Source organism: Suricata suricatta, chromosome 3 (genome assembly GCF_006229205.1).
Source record: "Suricata suricatta isolate VVHF042 chromosome 3, meerkat_22Aug2017_6uvM2_HiC, whole genome shotgun sequence".
Lineage (NCBI taxonomy): Eukaryota > Metazoa > Chordata > Mammalia > Carnivora > Herpestidae > Suricata > Suricata suricatta.
In genome coordinates this window covers 143,736,143-143,756,320 of record NC_043702.1, presented here as the reverse complement: position 1 = coordinate 143,756,320, position 20,178 = coordinate 143,736,143, and the positions used below count along the sequence as shown (strand labels likewise).

At 33.7% G+C, this 20,178-nt stretch overlaps 1 protein-coding gene across 1 annotated transcript in view; it reads left to right on the top strand.

Moving 5' to 3' along the window:
• Nucleotides 1–18,781, top strand: part of ZBTB41 (zinc finger and BTB domain containing 41) — a 49,710-nt gene extending 30,929 nt beyond the window's left edge. Inside the window, exons 10-11 of the mRNA XM_029935400.1 lie at nucleotides 920–1,008; nucleotides 12,514–18,781. Of these exons, the coding sequence (XP_029791260.1) occupies nucleotides 920–1,008; nucleotides 12,514–13,169 (745 nt within the window). The 3' untranslated portion in view covers nucleotides 13,170–18,781. The remainder of the gene's footprint in view (nucleotides 1–919; nucleotides 1,009–12,513) is intronic.
• The last annotated feature ends 1,397 nt before the right edge of the window (nucleotides 18,782–20,178 follow it).

The window sequence follows — 20,178 nt, the reverse complement described above, 5'->3', positions numbered from 1 at the left end:
GTTATAAAGTGAACCAGTTAGAGCAGTGTCACCTTTTTGATGAATGCTCATTTTTGAGATTACTGCAGTTTCTTTTCAGTCAGCCTCGGTGTCTGTTTTGTAAGTTAAGGTATGCTTTACAGACAGAAATTTGTTCTTTTTACTGTGTTCTGCACGTTTTGATAAATGCATGCAGTCATGTAATAATTACTACATTCCAGATATAGAATAGTTCTGTCATCCCTAAATTACCACTATGCCTCTTGGTTCAACTCCTTCTTGTTCCTTCAGCCCATCATTGGTCTGTTTCTGTCCTTATAATTTTCCCTTTGATAATTTTTAATAGCAAATAATAATAATAATAATATAGAAGTTCAGTGATTTAAATCTTAAAAGTAAGTGGTTTAAAGTTAAAAGTCCAAGGGCCTCTTTGTATAGATTTATTCCCTGAATATAATTGGAGGAGGAAGAACCAGAGATAAGGTTGGTACTTTACTTTTTTTATTAAAAATTTTTTTTAAATATTTATTTAGTTTTGAGAGAGAATGAGTGAGTGGGGGAGGGACAGAGAGAGGAAGAGACAGGATCTGAAGCAGGCTCCAGTTTCTGGGCTGTCAGCACAGAACCCAATGCAGAGCTCAAACTCAGGATCAAAAGGGAGACAGAATCCACGAAGCAGGCTCCAGGCTCTGAGCTGTCAGCATAGAGCCCAACACAGGACTCAAACTCACTAACCCTGAGATCATGACTTGAGCAGAAGTCAGACACTTAGCCAACTGAGCCACCCAGATTGGTACTTAAAAAGTATTTTCACGCTCCTTTGGAGTTATATACTTTATTAATGTGAGAATTCTGTATGTAATTTTTGTAAATGATGTAACATATTCTCATGATGTTATTAAAGTTATATTGAAAAGTAAATGCTTTTTATTTTTCTTAGATACAAAGCAACCTTTCATCAATGTGATGTGTGTAAGAAAATTTTTAAAGGCAAATCAAGTCTGGAAATGCATTTTCGGACGCATTCAGGTAAAAAGTTAATAGGTACTTTACATATATCTTTGTGTAATTATTCAGGAATAAAATATGGACATTTAAATTTTGTTGCTCTTGGTTAAATTTTTTTGCCTTTTCCCCATACGATTTTTACTTATATTAAAGTTGATGTCATGAATGAGCAATATTCTGCACTTTCTCTTCAATACTTCAATACTTTTGAATATTATTTTGTAGAATTTGGGAAAATTTTTTCTATTGCGAATTTACTCAACTTTTAGCTTGAATTTTCCCCTTTTCTGGAGGGTTATGTTTCTTCTTTATCTGTGTAACTCTCTGAAGAAAGTTTTCTTTTTTTCTTCTCTTTTAAAGAATAAATCCAGTATGATTTGATTGTCTTGCTCATCAAATTATCATTGTACACTTTCCTTTTCACTTAGTGAGTTGTGACTTATAGGTGGTTATAGTAGAATGATTTGTTTCAGCTGCTTCCCGAAAGGTATCATTTCCTAAATCTTTCTTTTTCTCCCTGTTGGTAATGCTCCCATATTTTAAAATAGAGACTATGTTGATTTCTTATTTTCTTAGTCCTTGTTTGACTTCCCACATAAATTTACAATTTTTAAATCTTTCCTTTTTTTTAAAGAAGGCACCTCTTTAAAAGTAGTGTTTATGGCTTCTTTGTTTTATATTTATTTGGATTTTGTCAAGCTGATGTTCTAGAAGAAAAAAAGAATTGATTTCCTAAATTAACTGGATTTGGGCAATTTCAATAGCAAAAAATTATAATAAAGAATTTGTTACTTATACAGTGCTGCTGTTAAAAAAATTTACAGCTCCCTCCCAATGAAAAAGTCGTAATTTGGAAGTATATAAATAGGATAAAATGAAGAAACTATGTTAATGATATCTTCCATATTAGTTATAAATAACAAACTCAGTAAACTCATGTTTGAAAGAAATGATAAACTTACAGAAAGTTAATTCAACCATTGATTGATGCAGTAAAACTGCAGGAATTATTTCACAGGAGAAACTTAATAAGGGCTGGCTTTATAATTGCATTAAGTCTTTTGAAAACATTCATTTATAGTAATTAGTCAATGACCAATGATAATGTAGAATTTTCATTTCTAAATATCTCGGATGGAATTAGGTACGAGTCGTCCTAACATTGAAAATTGAGGACGTGAGCTCTATTATAGAGTAAGACAAAGAGTGTGGCAGTTATGAAATGAGAGTGAGAAATCACCTCAGGCAGAGGTCAGCAAACTTGAGTGGAGGGCTAGGTAATAAATATTTAAGGCTTTATGGGCCCGGCAGTCTCTATCATAACCACTCAACTCTGCTTTTGTTGCATGAAAGCAGCTGTCACCATGTGTATTAGCTGCGTTCCAATAAAATTTTATTTGCAGAAACAGGCAAGGGGTTGTATTTGGCTTTTGGGCTGTAGTTTGCCAGCTCTAATCTAAAGTGGTCAGCAGGCTACCCGGACAGGACTTCAGAGTTTGGCTGTTCCATGAACTGGTTGCCATGTTCCCAAGTCCATTCCTGAGAGTAAGATAGAGGTCCAGAAAATCATTTTTCTGTCTGTGCACAAAGATTGTAAGTATTCTTAGGAGTTCTTCATAAAAACCACTGGAAATAGATTCACCAGAATGTCATCTTATTATTCACCTTGTACAAAATGAAGAGTGTACTACCCAAGGTATCCTTTTTCTCTAATCAAGGAAGCAGAGTTGCTAAATTTGTTAATTAGAAAAATTGCTAAATGTAGTTCTAGACTAAGATTAGGTAGTAATTTTATGGATTGGTTTATCAAAGAAATGGTGAAGGATACTGAATCATCTTTACCTATGTAACTGTGTACCTCTTTTGGGACCAGAGTAATTTTTGCTTCCCAGATTATTTTTCCCTAGCAAGGATACCCTTAGTATATTATCTAAATTGCTAAATTCTTATTTTTTGGAATCCCCTTAATTAGACTCCATGTAGACCTTTTCTACTAATATATTCTTTTCTAGACAAGGTATAACAAATGGATTGCTTTCAGTTTTTGACAGGTCAGTACACCTAATTGGTTCAAATGAGTAGATATTATTAGTGCCTAGCCCCGAACTTGCAGATTATAGGTGCTTAGTAAATACTTACTGAAGGAATTTATCATGTCTTCCTATGACTAGCCTCCGATCTATCTGGTACTTTCAAACCACACAATTAGAGACATTGGTTGGAATACAGATGTAAGATTTTCTTCTATACAGGGCTATTCTCATCCATTATGTATTTTGTTGTAATTCTGAGAGTAGTGATTACATCTGTTCTTCACCAGTAGTCTTGTTGAAATGTCGTGCATTTATTTTAAACAAGCATTAAAGCTGATAAATTTAGGACTTGACTTTAGACTTGGCAGAATTTTTTAAACTGTATGTAAAGTATCCAAAATTTAATGAACTGCTCAATGAATTTTTGTAAATGAATACATCCACGTAACCACCAGTCAGACTGTACATAGAGCAGAACCACAATTGCAGGAGTATCCTCTCTGGCCCCTCCCAGTCAGTAAACTCCTTGCAAGATAATCATTATTTTGACTTATATCACCACTAATTAGTTTCGCCTGTTTGAACTTCATGTAAATGGAATCCTATAGAATGTGCTCTGTTTTGCCTGGTTTATTTCCCTCAGTATGATGTCTGTGAGATTCATCCAGGGAAGTGGTTTGTTTCTTTTCATTTTCATATGAATATACCACAATTTATCCATTGAACTTTGATGGACACTTGGTTTGTGTTCACTTTTATCTATTATGAATAAAGCTGCTCTGAAAATTCTTATTCATGATTTTTCATACACAAATGTATTTATTTATCTTGTGTACACGCCCGGCCATGGGATTGTTGGCTGATAGGATATGCATATGTTCTACTTAGTAGACACTACTGAACAGTTTCCCGAGGTAATTGTGCCAGTTTGCAGTCCTATTAGTAAGTATATGGTTTATGAGAATTCCAGTTGCTCCATGTTTTCACCAACACTTGATACTGCCCTTTTTTCTAAAGTTATTCTGATGAATATGTAGTACTATGTCAATGTGTCTTTTAATTTGCATCTTTGTGGTAAGTAATGATACTGAGCACCTTCCCATATACTTACTGGTCATTTAAATATCCTCTTTCATGGAAACCTGATTAATTCTTCTGCTGATTTTCTTAAACTGGGTTGTCTTTCTTTTTTTTTTTAATGTTTATTTATTTTTGAGAGAGAGAGAGAGACAGAGCATGAGCAGGAAAGGGGCAGAGAGAGAGAGTCACAGAATCTGAAGCAGGCTCCAGTCTCTGAGCTGTCAGCACAGAGCCCGACACGGGGCTGGAACCCACCAACTGTGAGATTATGACCTGAGCCGAGGTCAGACACTTAACCGACTAGGCCACCCAGGCGCCTCTATCTTTCTCTAATTAATTGATTTAGAAGAGTTCTAGCTGTATTCTGGATATGAGTCCACTGTTGGATATCTAAATTGCAGGTATATTGTACTCTGTGGCTTGCCTCTTCGCTCTGGTAGTGGTGTCTTTCAGTGACTGAAGTTTCTGAATTTTATGGAAGTCACATATCAGGGGTTTTCCCCCGCTTCTAATTAAGTTTTTGCTATATTCTCTTTAAGAAACTTTTGCCGATTTCAAGGTCGCTAATATTTCTGTTGCCTTCTAGAAGATCTATTTTCACTTACTTATTTATATTACAAACCTTCTCTAATTTACTTGCTTGCTTGTTGTTAGGTAAAGATCAGAGTTCTTTTTTTACTTGTTTCTTTTTTTTTCTTTTCACATGTGGCTTCCTAGTTACCCAAGCACCATTTATTGGAAAGATCATCCTTTACTTATAGCATTTCGTTGGCATATTTGTTTTAAATTAAGTGATGCTATATGTGTGGTTTGTCTCTGGGCTCTGTTCTGCTTTACTGCACTGTCTGTATGTCCTCGCTCCATTACTGCTTGTGCCATTTAAATCCTGACAGCTTTTGTTGTCTGGTAGTGTAAGTTATCCAACGTTGTTCTTCTTTGGTGTCTTTATTATTCTTGTTCCTTTATGTTTTTATGTAAATTTTGAAACAACTTACTAATTTCTAAACATAAACATCTGCTGGGAATTTTATTGGAATGTCATTGAATACATAAGTCAATTTTTCCCTAATTGTTTCTATAAATATTGAATCACTAATCCACAAACAATCCCTACATTAACTTAAGTCCTTTTAAATTTTTCTTGATATTTTAGTTTGCGGGGGGCACCTGGCTGGCTCAGCCAGTGGAATATATGACTCTTGATCTCTGGCCCTTAACTTCAAGTCCCATGTTGAGCATGGAGCCTACAAAAGATGTTTTTGTTTTTAATGCAGATATCTTAAACATTTCCATTAGATTTATATAGAGATATTTGATGTTTTTGTACAAAATTATATTGTATTTCTTATTTTATTTGTACGTATTTCTGATGTATAGAAAGGCAATTGCATCGGTATATTGACTTTTTATCCTATGACTTTGCTGTAGTTTAAGTTCTTTTTGGATTTTCCAAGCATACAAACTGGCCATCTGCAAAGAGTGACAATTTAATTTCTCCCTTTCTAAATCCTTTTCTCTCCCTCTCTGCTTGCTCACTCTCGTTGACATCATCAGTGGTGTATGAATAGAAATACTGGTAGTGGACATCCTTGTCTTGTTCTCTGTCTCCAGGGAAAAGCTTTCAATATTTCATAATTAGATATGATGTTTTATAGATACTGTTTATCCGGTAAACAAATTACCATCTATCCACAGGCCCCTGGATGGCTCAGTTGAGCATCCAACTTTGGCTCCGGTCATGATCTTGCAGTTCATGAGTTTGAGCCCCACATTGGGCTCACTGCTCTCAGCCTGTCAGTGCAGAGCCCACTTTGGGTCCACTCTCCACCTCTCTCTGCCTCTCCACTGCATATGCTTTCCCCAAAATAAATAAATATTTTTTTAAAAGAAAGAAATTACCATCTATTCCTTATTTATTTAGAATGTCATGAATAGGTGTCAGATTTTTTTCCTGTATTTATTGAGGTGATCAGATCTTTTTCCTTTGTTAATGTGACAAATTACATTGATTGATTCTTTTAACATTAAATCTTAGATTCTTAAAACAAATACAAATCGGCCATGTATTAATTACCCTATTACTATATAGTTGAATTTAATTTATATTTTGTATCTTTTTTTTCTTTTTCTTTTCTTTTTGGTCTATATTAATTAGACATACTCTTTTTTTCCCCCTTGTAATATTCCTGACAGGTTTTATTTTTATGACTCTGCTGGCCTTAAAAAATAATTTGGGCAATAATAAATCTTTTTAAATGAAATGAATGAGTTTATGTAAAGTTGGCATTTTTCCTCATCAGTATTTGGAGAAATTCTCTGATAAATTCCTCTGAACTTATTCTTTATGAAGAGACTAAGTCAGAGATTCTTGGGGTGCCTGGGTGGCTCAGTTGGTTAAGCACTTGATTCTTAATTTCAGCTCAGATCATGATCTCATGATTCATGAGATCAAGCCCGATATCGGGCCCCACACTGACAGTATGAATTGAAGTCTGCTTGGGAGTCTCTCTCTCCCTCTCTGCCCCTCCCCTGCTCTCACTCTTTCTCTCAAAATAAAAAAAAACTTAAAAAAAAAAAAGATTCTTTAAAAGTTACAGAGCTGTCATTTTTTTAATTTTTAAAGAACTCTAGTCTAAAATATGAAATCTATCTGTAGAATTCAAGGTATCATATTATGTATCTTTTCAATGACTGTAGGATATTTTGATATTTCCTTTGTTTATATATGTTTTTATTTCATTTCTGCTTTTTCTGTTTTTCTGTTTTATTTGGGTTTAATTTCTGTCTTTCTCTAGCTTTTTAAAAAAAAATTTTAATATAGTTTATTTTCGAGACAGAGACAGAGCACGAGTGAGGGAGGGGCAGAGAGAGAGGGAAAGTGAGAGAGGGGCAGAGAGAGAGGGAGACACAGAATCTGAAACAGGCTCCAGGCTCTGAACTAGCTGTCAGCACAGAGGCTGATGCGAGGATCGAACCCACGAACCGTGAGATCATGACCTGAGCTGAAGCTGGACGCTTAACTGACTGAGCCACCCAGGCGCCCCTCTCTAATTAGTTTATATTGATGCCTAACTTACTAAATTTTAGCGTTTCTTTTTTTAATTGTATGTATTTTAATATCCTAGGTTGCCCTTCAAACATTGCTTTCAATTCTACACTTTAAGTTTCCTGTTTTCATTATAAATCATTTAAAAATATTTCCTAATCTGTTCAGATTTATTCTCTCATTTATGACTTATTTAGAAATGTATTGCTCAATTCCTAAATATTCGGGGGGTTTCTAACTATTTTTATGTTACTGATCTCTAACTTAATTCTACTTTTGCCAGAGAACATGTCTTATTACTTGAATATTCTACATTCTTGATATTTTTTGTGTGCTTACTCTATAAGTTACTGAGAGTTCTATGTTAAAATCTCCTACCAACCTCTTGATTGAAAATTATACTTTTTCATTATGAGTTCTTTAATTTTTTGCTGTATATATTTTGAGCCTGTGTTATTAAACATGTACAGATTGTCATATCTGTTGGTACAGTGGTCCTTTTTATCATTATAAAATATTCCTCTTTACATTGGGATAAAGATTAATCAGTTCTCTTTTGGATAATGTTTATGTATATTTCTTCTATCTTTTTACTTTCAGTCCTTCTGTGGACTTGTATTTAAGATGTGTGTCTTTGGAGCATCATTTTATTATCTATTATGATAATCTCTTAATTTAGTCATTTAAATTTTACATGATACTCATTTATTTGGATTTAAATCTATCATCATGCTATTTGTCCTTCTTTGATGCTCTCTTTCTCGTCTTCACTTCCTTGAAATCATGAAGGATTTTTATTACACATTTTTTCCTTAGTGCTTGTCAGTTGTATGTTCTTTCATTGTTCATTAGTAATCATCCTAAAGATCGATCACTATGTGTATCCGTAAATTTTTAGTCTATCTTTAGTTCTTTATCAATCTCTAGACAACACAAAAAAAACCTTACAACACCCTTATCTCTCACCTTTTATGCATTATATATATTTTAATTCTACATATACTTTAAACCACGTAAGAGATTATTTTTTCGTTTGTTTTAAATAACCCATAATATTTATTTGTAATCGTATATGTGCCCTTGACTGTTAACTGCTTCCTGCATTCACATTCTTCCTCCTGGAATCATTTTTCTTCCATGTGCAGAACTCCCTTCGAGCATATCTGCCAACACCAGGTTCTCCTAGGTTTCGATTATCTGAAAATGTTTTTATTTCACTTTATGGAGAATATTTTTCCTGATGATATAATTTACATTAGCAGCTAATTTTCTTTCAACATTGTAAATATGTCATTTTTTTCCCTCTTTGAACATCTTTTGTTGTTGAAAAGTGTACTGTTAGTCTTATTGTTGCTCATTTAAAATAAATCTCTCTTTTTAATTGGGTGCTTTTTAAGATTTTTCTTTTTGATTTTTAGTAGTTTTATTCTAGTGTGCACAGATGTGGGGTTTTTTTATTTTTGTTTTTATTTTTTGAGGTTTATATAGAATTTATTGCATCTGTGACTTGAGATGTCTTTCTTTTGTATAGGGAAAATCTTAAAACTCTCTCCTCTTTCTAGGATTCCAGCTTATGTATGGAAGATATGTTACTTTGTCTTCTATATATATATATCATGCTTTTTCTGTATTTTCGATCTATTTCTCTTTGTGCTTTCATATAGATAATTCCTATTGATCTATTTTCCATTGTACTAATTATTTCTTCTGTGGTGTCTAATACGCTATTAAATCTATCTACTAAATTATTCAGTAATCTGTTCCAGAATTTCCATTTTCCCATAGATTTCAATTCTGTGGTGGAATTCTTTCCTGTATTTTCTTGAACATATTAATCATATTCATCTTAATATTTCAGTCTTCTGTAATTTCTCCTCATCTTTAGGAGTATCTATGACCCCCTCTCCCCCATCTCTTAGCATTTGGTCATTTGGTTCTGTTTCTTGACATGCCTGACTGTTTTGAAATGAACCTTAGATTTTGTAAATGAAATATTGTAGAGGCTCTTGAAGATGTATTATTTCCCAGTTACGTTTAATTTTCTTCTCATAAGCAGATAGAATGAGATGACATTGATCTGTTCTTGTCTATTTCTGATCTACCTTTCCCCTAGTTCATCACTGTTCTGGTGAGCCTTAAACTGTAATCTTTATCTCCCCAGTACCCTTGGGTTTGCTAAAATATCTTTTTGTCCCTTCAGTATCCAGCTTCTGCTTTCTAGCTATCTCATCCAGCAGATGTTCGTCTTGGGAGTTGGCAAATATCAGTATTTGTGCTCATTTCTCTGTTGTTCTTTCCTTTGCTCTTGACTCCTTAAATCCTTGGTAGTCCCAAACTCTAGCTTTGATTTTCCCATTCCAGTGGAATGTCATCAAGCCCTCAGCTGCCACTTGGCCTCTTATTTCCCCATACCCAGGGGATTTATTTTATTTTTCCCCATACCCAGAGGATTTATTTACTTATTTTCACTCAATCTGAAAGTGCACTGAGGAAAGAAAACACCTCCATACCTTCCTGTGTCTTAGAATCTTGCCCACTTTTGTCCTATCTGCCTTGTTTGTACTTCAGTGCCTATGAAGAGTAGATTTTTTGAGTTTTAAAAAATCTTTTATCTTTCCCTCTTCACTAGCAAGACATAGTTGTGATAGAAGCTACTCCGAGAGACTATTGAATACTGAAAATGAACCGAGGGCTGAAGGGGAAGGGGCCGAGGGAAGGGGGTGATGGTCATGGGGGTGGGGGGGGGCACTTGTGGGGAAAAGCACTGGGTGTTAAATGGAAACCAATTTGACAATAAACTATATATAAAAAAAGGAAGCTACTCCATCAAGTTTGAATGGAAGTCCTCAAGTTATATTTTCATATACTAATTTTTACTATTTAAACATAACTGATCCATTGGAAGACATTTTTTAGTTCTAATGACTCATAGGTTACTATGATTTTAGCTGAGAAAGAGATTACATTTCTTTGAGCATTTTTTTTTTTTATCTATTTGCACTCTTAAAAAATAGATCCCTTTCTGTGTATCTTGCGGGAGACCTTCCTTTGTTTCCTTAGGTCTCTGATTTATGATCCTGAGATGCCCCCAACTTGAGTTCATTGTTGTCAAATAGATACTTTTGCTACAGAGAGATTTCCCGTGCTGTAGAATGTTTCTTCAATAAGTGTTCCTCCTTTCCTTAAGTCCACAGTATTGACTCTTTTCACTGTGTATCTATAAGCACTCCCAAATATGCTTTTTAGATATAAGAAAATCAACCTTTCCTTTGTGGATCTTTGTCTTCTTAAAAACCTAAATTGATTTTCTTCTGTGGAAAAAGGACATTTGTTTAAAATGATCATAGAAACTTTTGAAGAAATATGCCTGAGTCCCAGTTTCCTAAAAGTATTTGTTGGACACTAGAACTGATTAACTATGACATTAAGTCATTTATAAAAGCTTTTTAATGAATGTGCTTAAGAAACTATCATGGTTAATACTGTGCAAAGGAGAATACTTAAAACCAATACTTTTATTTTTAAAAATAAATTATATGCTTGTTGGTAGTATGAGTAATGCTATGCTAGAGGGTTTTTTTTTTAATTAAAAAATAATCCTGGCATGACTGGTTTTAATGCATTTTGGAAGTGTAATTTTTTTTCAGAACTTTCTTTTATAACCTTTTTTATATCGTCCCTGATTCTAGGTATTTCAGGTGGAATCAAATGTTGGATACAGTGTGTTCTAAACACAGTTGCAAATACTATCTTTTCAAGAATTTAAACCCTTTATATAATGTTTTACTTCCTCTTTAGTGACATCAGTCATGATACTAGTTTAAAAACAAGTAGAAATCTAATAGTACCGGGAACCAGCATCTCAGCCTGTAAAATTTTCTGTACTGGGATTTGAAAGTTCCTATGGGCCACAAAATAACAGTTAAGGAATAATATTTAATGAATAATTAATTGTTTGGTATTAGTGGCTCAACTTGAAGATGCAATTCTCTTAATTTTCTAGGAGAATTGGCTTTGTTTTAAATGGAAGGGAAAAGAAAACAGTGATATCAACAAACTCATGCAACAATTAATATAAAATCTCTTCATTTAGTTTTAAAATATCTGCCTTTGTGTTTGTTGTACAATTGTATATCTGGGTTTATTTGTTTTCTCTTGCTGCTGTAGCAAATTACCATAGCCTTACTGGCTTAAGTAATATAATTGTGTATGATCTTAGATCTCTGTTGGTGAGAAATCTAACATGGGCCAAAATCTAGATATTGGTAGGGCTGCATTTCTTTCTGGAGGTTCTAGGGAAGAATCTCTTTCCTGCTCAGTTGGATTATGATAAAACCGTCTTAGCTATAGTGGCAGGACCCAGGTTCTAGTTTTATTGCTTGTTGTAAGTTGAGAGTCTTTCCCAACTTCTAGAGGCCACCACATTTCTTGGGTCATGGCCCCTTTTCCCATTTTCAAAGCCAGCAATGCGGGGGGTTGAGTTCTCCTCTTGTTGCATCTCTCTGATGCGTTCTTTTTCATTCATTTTCCACCTTTGAAGTCTCCTGTGTTTAGATGAGGCTGGGCTGGATAATCCAGTTAATCTCTTCATTTCAACATCCTTAATCTGCAAAATCCCTATTGCTATGGAAAGTAACAAATTTATAGCTTCCTAGAATGTGTATGTCTTTGGAGGTCATTATTCTGCTTACCACACTGGCTAACCTAGGAATATATAATGTTTCACATTAAAAAGGAAAAACAAAACTACAGTGTGGAAACCTAACTCAGGAGGAATTGAAAACTAGTTCAGTTTCCTTGTTCTTTATCCTGATCCACTCTTCTTACAGTGGCCTCAGGCTGACCCTTAAGTGTCACTACTTCCTAGTCTAATTCTAAGAACTTAGTTAATCAGAGTTGCTGTTTTCATTTTTATCCTTCTTAGGTGGGAGGAAATCAGATATTTCAGTTTTACAACTTTTTGAGGGGCTGTAGTGGGAATAAAAACAAACAATAATAGTCTGTGAGTCCATCAAGTACTTATGCCAGGTACAGTTCTTTCTAAGCACTGCTTGTTTTCTCATTCAGTCTCTGAGGTAGGCTCTATTGTTATTGCATATTACTGATGAAAAAACTATGCTTAGAAGTTGGGTATCTTGCTCAAGGTTTGGCTGGTAAGTGGTACAGCTAGAATTCAAACCTGGATCTTTTTAATGTTTGAGCCCATTGTCTTTACTGGCTTACTATACTGTCTCCATTTTGTGATAACATAAAATATCACTGCTTTTTTTAAGTTCTTGTAAGTATTCCTGTGGAAAATCTGCTACTTTAAAACATTGTCTTACCAGCTCAATGCTTTTTACCTTAATTTCATTTTTGTTCATACAGGTGAAAAACCATACAAGTGTCAAATTTGCAATCAATCTTTTAGAATTAAGAAAACTTTAACAAAACACTTGGTTATCCATTCTGATGCCCGGCCTTTCAACTGTCAGCACTGTAATGCAACATTTAAGCGGAAAGACAAGCTGAAATACCACATTGACCATGTTCATGGCATAAAATCTCCAGACGATCCACTCAGTACTTCTGAGGAAAAACTTGTATCCTTGCCAGTAGAGTACTCATCTGATGATAAAATCTTTCAAACAGAAACAAAACAATATATGGACCAGCCTAAAGTTTACCAGTCAGAAGCCAAGACTCTGCTACAGAATGTGTCTGCCGAAGTATGTGTCCCGGTGACACTGGTTCCAGTTCAGATGCCTGACACTCCGAGCGATCTGGTGCGTCATACAACCACGCTTCCGCCATCTTCTCATGAGATCTTGTCACCACAGCCACAATCAACTGATTATCCCCGAGCAGCTGACTTAGCTTTTCTGGAAAAATATACTCTTACTCCTCAACCTGCAAATATAGTTCATGCCGTACGACCTGAACAAATGCTAGACCCTAGAGAACAGTCTTACCTTGGAACCTTACTAGGCCTTGATAATGCTACTGCTGTACAAAGTATTTCTAATAATGAGCATCATTCATGAGTAAATCTAAACATTCCATAGACTTTTTTGATTGTTCTGTGCTAATGGTAGCCTAGACTGATGGCTTTTAAATTAGGAAGGCTGCTGTTTTTTTTCAGTTTCTCTAGTTTCTCAAGTCCTCAGAACCATTTCAAATCAAGAAAAATATGTATTTCTGTTAACTGAACATACAAATATTTGGACACATTTTGAGGTATAACATTTGAAATTAACATTTTTGTGATTTTTAAATATGGCAGTGCTAATTTTTAATGGTTCCTCAAATTTTTCAATATTACTAGCTGTTGACTTTATGTTTTTGTTTTTAATCATCAGTGGACATTTTTACTCTTTAGTTTCAATCCTCTTTTCTCCCTTCTGCATATTCCAAACAAGCTTAAGGACCATGTAGCTTTTAAGAAAGATTCTAAGAGTACACTGATAATTGCAACTCTTCTTATCCTAACTTAAGATTCATTTCTTCTACATTTTTAAAATTTGAAGTTAGGAATTTAAATTTGTAGGGATGTTTTGGATATTTTTGTGGTTTTTTTTAATCTGGCCATAATTTCATGTTATTATTAATCCTTTAGTCTTTTGATAAACTCAAATCCAGAAAGCTAACTTAATGTAAGATTAGCTTGTTAAATGAAATAGAATGGAAATATTTATTCAAATGACTGGTTTTTGCCTGTGCTTCAGTAATCATGAATACAAAGTGCAAACATATGTGCAGGCATTAAATTATACGAAGTTGAAAATGTGTTAAAAGCAAATTATGACCATTTTAACTACATAACATTCAAGGTAAGTTCACCTTTTATATTTTGACATTTGTTTAAGAAACAATAACAGTACATCAGAGCATGTATCTTCATCTCACTAAAGGAGGGGCAGTTATAACTAATCATTGAAATTTAATTTATAAGCTACTTTTGGTCTCATTTTGATTAAGTGAAATTCTGGGAGACAGAACTTAGGTATTACATACGTAACTGTTAGGAAAGGTGCCAAATTATAAAATTTATGTCTAACTAAATTCCATGTTTACTTTAATTAAAGGGAACCACTACTTGTAGACAGATTTACATGTAATCTAGATCTTTATTTTGCTTTTCACATAAGCCTAATGTCTATAATTATCCTTGATTTTTATTTTTGTAAGAGACAAAAGTTGAGGACTTGGTGAAAGGAAATAGCAGAGCAAAAACCTCACTGATAAAAATTAATTGAGGAAAAAGCCAGTCAAAGTTACAAAATACCTTTAAGATGTGCACTTTCCATATTTTCAAGTCAATTTAAACTTAAACTAGGATGATGTTTCCTAGTAGAGCTGCTTGAAGGATTAGAATAGGCAGGGTTGATTTATTAGCATGTCATTTGTATGTAAACTACTGGAAAATAGCAATTTTAAGAGTTTTCTATTTCAGTTTTGTTTACACTCCTGATTGCTTTGAGCACTTTTTTGTGTGTAAACTGTAAAGTCTGGCCCAGCCCTTGTGAAAAAAAATCACAAATAAAATAATGAAGTTTTAATGAATTAAATTTAACCACTTTCTCTAATGGGGAAACTTGTTTGCTGAAGCACTTAAGAAATGAAGGTACTTTACAGGAACATTCACATCCTACTAGTGGAAATAAAAGAAAAAAAGTGTTGAGATTGAGGCAGTTAACCAAAGTAGCTCATATAAGTAAAAAAACCCTGAGTTTTGCCTCAATTATCAAGGTTTGGTTATAATTAGTCTAGGACCAGTAGACATAATTAATGTATTCCTTTTAAAACACTTTTACTTTTGTGTGGAAATGTTATAATACTGGGGTACTTAGGTGATTGAACTTCACTGTATGAGGTACTATTAGTCTGTTAGTCTTTCAAATTGACTTTGAAAAATACATGTCTTTATGATTTTTGGTTCTTATCATAAAAGCAAGACTTTCAAATCAAAAACTTACTATAATGGAATGAAGTAATACCTGAAAGTAGACCCTTTCCTTATTACATATAAACCATTGAAGAAAAGTTTGGACTTATAAAAAGGCAATGGTATATATGTGTCTGTGTATGGTATGTTATTTGCTTGGTAGCAAGAAAGAAATAGGGTGTTGCATTTTCACATTGAAAAGAATACTTTGCTTTTTTGAAGGTATTTAGGATTCTTTTAATAATAATTTCCTAATGCTATAAATACATAATTTGATCATAGGAATTGGTTTACACTACGAAACTTTTCTGGAATACATCTCTTAGATAAAGTGAAATATAATTATATTTAGTTATTATTGTAGATGAACTTGAATACTCTTTTATAAAATGCTTTTTACAGTTGTCTTGTTTAACCTCATAACCAAATCTGAAAGAGGAAAGACATGCTATATTCCCATTTTAGAGATAAAGAATCCAAGGTTAAGAAAAGGACTCACTTAAGCTCGTAGCATTAAAAATGGCAGAGCTACTAACAGGGAAAGAAAGCTAGCATTAATAAATGCTGCTTCTAGTGCCAGGCACTGCATCTTTTCATGTAATTTTAAACAGTCTGAGAAGCAGCTAGTATAATTCTTGTGAAGGAATTATCTCAGTGGATGGACAAACACACAAATCTGCTGCCTCTAATTTCCAAAATTAGAGTATAGGACATTGTAAAATTGTGAAAACCTCATGGATTTGGGCAAACTGAATGTAAATAAGTTGTTGAAGTTGGCACAAAAAATTTGAAATGAGGCCTACTCTTTTCAGTTAATCTTTTGTAATATTTAATTTGGAGTATTTGGACAAATGTTCCATTAACTCTAAAATCCATTAATTTTGTAACTGTACTTAAAATTTTAAATCTTGCAACTAAGTTTAGCCTCATTCAGAATTTTTTTATTTTATGAGCATAATTTATTATTTTAAATTAATTTTTAGCTGATAGCAGTTAGCACTTAATATGTAAATTGAATAATTTATCAAGTGTAGAAATGTGTTAACCTAATCAATTTTTCCTTAAATGCACCAAAGATTTTTAGTAGGTATTAAAATGGTTTAAAAGAATTAAAATTCTTTGTTGTTTGAATAAATATTTGTCCAAAGAAGCACAGTTGAAGTCCTAGGATTATGGATTTTTAAAAAAATCATTAGTTTGAATACTCAGATTGTGTTTGTGTTTATATGTATAAAAATAAAAACAGAAGAAAATACTCTGGGAATAGTCATACTGACAAACAAGTAAGAATACTTAGTTTTCCTCAGTTTAATTAATTGAATGTCTTCTTTTAAGTGGACACTATTAAATGCTAAATAATAAGCTTATTTTTTACACTACACTATTAAAATAATTTTGCCTTAGAATTTTTTTTAAGACAAGTTGAAGTTATTTTTATAAGAAACCCCACCTATTTTTTGCAGCCTAAAATACCAGTGAAGGTTAGGGTTCGTTCTTCATGCCAGCAAGATTTAACCAACAAACTGTAAAGGTAATGATCCTGGCATACTTTTAAGCAGTTTAGTCATTTTTGCTGGGAGAAAAGGAGTAGCAAAAATAGGGTTTTAAACTGGTGCTTTATTAAGTGACTTCTTTTTAAGTGATTGTAGGTCATGATATAGGTACACTAATTTCTGTCAACTTTAGAAGTGTCAAACATCTTTGCAGAGTGACTGTAAACTGTTAAGGGCTAATAAGTAATTAAATCTCATTCGTTGCTTTTCAGTATTTAATCGCAAACAGAAACACAATTAAACTGGCGTGTTTATAAGTTTGAGTTCTCTTCCGACCAGATCATTCTAACATATCATTGATGAAAAGTCAGATTTAAAGCGTTAGCTCTTTGACAGTGTCCTTTTTATACCCAGTCTTTTCTGAATTGAATGCTTTGTGCCTTTTCAATGTGTTGTCGATGCTTAAAATTGATTCTGCTGGCTAGATTGTACTGGTTAATGAATGATTTGGATTTTGTTGTTGTTGTTATGGGTTTTGTGTTTGTGCTGCCTGCTGGTCAGGCAGCACTTTTTTTAGATTACTTTATGATTATTTAGGAAAATGGCAGTAAGTAATAGTGTGAACATTTGTTGGTGGTGGTTTTTTTTTTTTTTTTTACTCTTTTGTGGCCTTTCTAGTTACTGTGAAGCCACTCCAGGGCCTGTCTCTAGATGCTTATTAGAGGAATCTGACAAATAAAATAAAATGAGTAGCGTGTCTGCCTCTCTGTCTCCTCCCCACCCACCTCCCTTTTTTGAAAATAATCAGTTCCCCATACCCACACAGCTCTACATTGAATGGCTTCTCATTTCAGTTTGCCTAAAACTGAACTAGAGGTGATGGTTTGAGATAAGTTTCTCATTAGGAGCAGCAACATCCCAATCAATATACAATTTGAGTTGATGAACTCAGGAAGAATTAAGACCTTTAACGTCGTACTTGGATTATTCTAAGATTCAGTGTCAAATTTAAAGTGACTAGAAATATATTTAATAAGGAACAAGTAGCATTTCTAAAACTTTACATGGTATTATGGTAAATGTTACTTGTGATTAGGGTGAATAATGGATAATGTGAGAATAATTTTCTAAATAATTTCTAGGAACTATAGGCAGTTCTTCCTTAGATTCTCGCCCCCCCCCCCTTTCTTTTGCACATTCCTCTCTCTCAGTAAAGTCTGTAGTGTCCTTTTGGGGGGATCACCCCCTTGTTTCCTCTAGTGTTATTTCAACTTAAAGATACTTTTACCCTAAAATATTAGCATGCTTTCTGCTCTTCTCTTTGGAAGTAGCATTAATAAGATAGAAGTAGTAGGATTAGGTTGTGTGGAAGACGAGAGAAAGAAGGGCTTGGTAGAGAGTGACTGTTTTGTTTACTCTTCATGTTTCATTCAACTTGCTATGTTTTGATCTTAAATCTATGGCTATTGAAAAACCCCAAGGCAATTTAAATTTAGCCTCTGCAGCCATTTATATAAAAAGAAATTAAGAATTATATGAGAATAGAGGTTATACAATGACGGAGATACTTTTCTTAATTCTTAAATACAAAAGTAATTTAGTGCTTGCATTATTGTTGGAGATTCTAAAACATTTCTTGAATGAAGAGCATGTACACTTTTCATTGTTATTTCACCTCTTTGCTTGGTAAATCTGCTTGCATTAAAGTTGGACAGCGTTCTGTGGTGTAATTACAGAATTTTTTATTTCTTCCAAAAATTGGACTTTTCTTATCCCTATAGACACAACTGTATTACAATTGATGAATGTGGCTGCCAAAAATAATAATAATAATTAAACTGAGTACAGAGGTGGGCATTTAGCTGCTCTATGTTGTGTAGTAAATATTCTGATAAAGGGGATTTATGATGTACATTAAAGTGGAAATGCTTTTGAACATAGTCTTCAGTCTCAAATCATAAGTTTTGTTTTTAATCATTAAAGGACACTTAAAAGCAATTACAAAGAAAAATCTAAAATATCGAAATTCATTATTTTGTCAACTGTGTGAAGTATCTTGTGAGTTACATATTTTAGCTGTCTCATGTTTCATAAATACAGATGTCTTTATAGAAAAACTCAGTTCTCTGTGAAGACTAGGAAGTGTATTGTATATTGAACTAATTTGTTGTGTTATTTTGATATTTAAAATAAATACAGAGTTCTTTGGTCCTACCCATTACAGTATATCTAGGTTTTATTGAACACATTTTAACAGCATGGGATGCAGAACATATTCTGCAGGCCTCCTTAAAAATTGAATGCAAAGACCATAGACAAATGGAACAAACATCTGGCTTCCCATACAGTTCTATCCATAATCCAGGCTTTATCTTCCTATATGAAATGGTCTCAAGGAAATTCACAGTTTTCCCAAGTTGTAGATTGAGACAGAAGCTGCAAAATGCTTGAACAATCCACCCCTGGTGCACCTGAAAATCTGTATAACTTTTGACTCCCCAAAAGCTTACTACTAATAGCCTATTGCTGACTGGAAGTCTTAACAATAACATAAACAATACATAATTTGTATATTATATGTATTATATACTGTATTCCTAACAATATAGTAAGCTAGAGAAAATGTCATAAAGAAAATCATAAAAAGGAAAATACACCTACAGTACTGTAAAAAGTCCTGTAAGTGAAGCGGTGCAATTCAAACCTATGTTGTCCTAGGGTCAACTGTATATGCAAAGATGTGGCCAGTGGGATGTAGGGTAACAAGCAATAATGCAACCCCCTGGAACTATTAACAACTAAGGTATTCCCACCCCCAGATCTGAAGGGATGAGGGGAGAGGTCACCTGTTCAACTCTGTGTTGCTTCTAATGTTGAGATATAGTCAGCCCAAGGCCGGAGAGAAGTGGAGGAAGTAAGTACCTTTAGTGACCTCCCTCTTTGAAGCAAAACAGAAGCCATGGAGTAAGAAAAGCTATTAATGTAGCATATATAGAATACAGATCAGAATCCCACAGCAAAGAGCAGCCTGGAAAATACTGCAGAATGGAAATGGAGGGGCAAATAAAAAATATCCTATACAGTTCATTCTGCTTTTTTAAAAAAAAAGTTATGAGTTAGCAGCATTTATGAAAAACTATGGAGAACACATATAAACAAAATGTACTATCACTATGTTAAAAAAAAGGTGAATCAAACATTTCAGTGACTTAAGCTTTAGAGGGCTTAAGTGTTCAATGTTAATTTGATGAATAACATTCACAATAAGAAATAAATGAAGTGTACTTGAAGATAATTGTAATTCATATTAGCTTTTTTTGCTTAAAAAAAACTAGTGTTTTCACTGTGCATCAGTCCTAAAGGATTCCATAAATAATTTTATTTAAAAATTGTTAACAGGATTCAACTTAAGGTCCTGCTGAGTGTCAGTGAATATAATTTAGTATCCTGGCGTTTTCTTTTTGTTTCCTACTCAGAGACTTTGCTTTCTCATACTTTGTGTCCCCATACACACATCCACATATTATTTTTTAGTTTCTCACTATCTTTAGAGGCAGTATGGTATAGTGGGTAAGAGCGAGAACATGGACCAACTGCCTGTGTACATACCCTAGC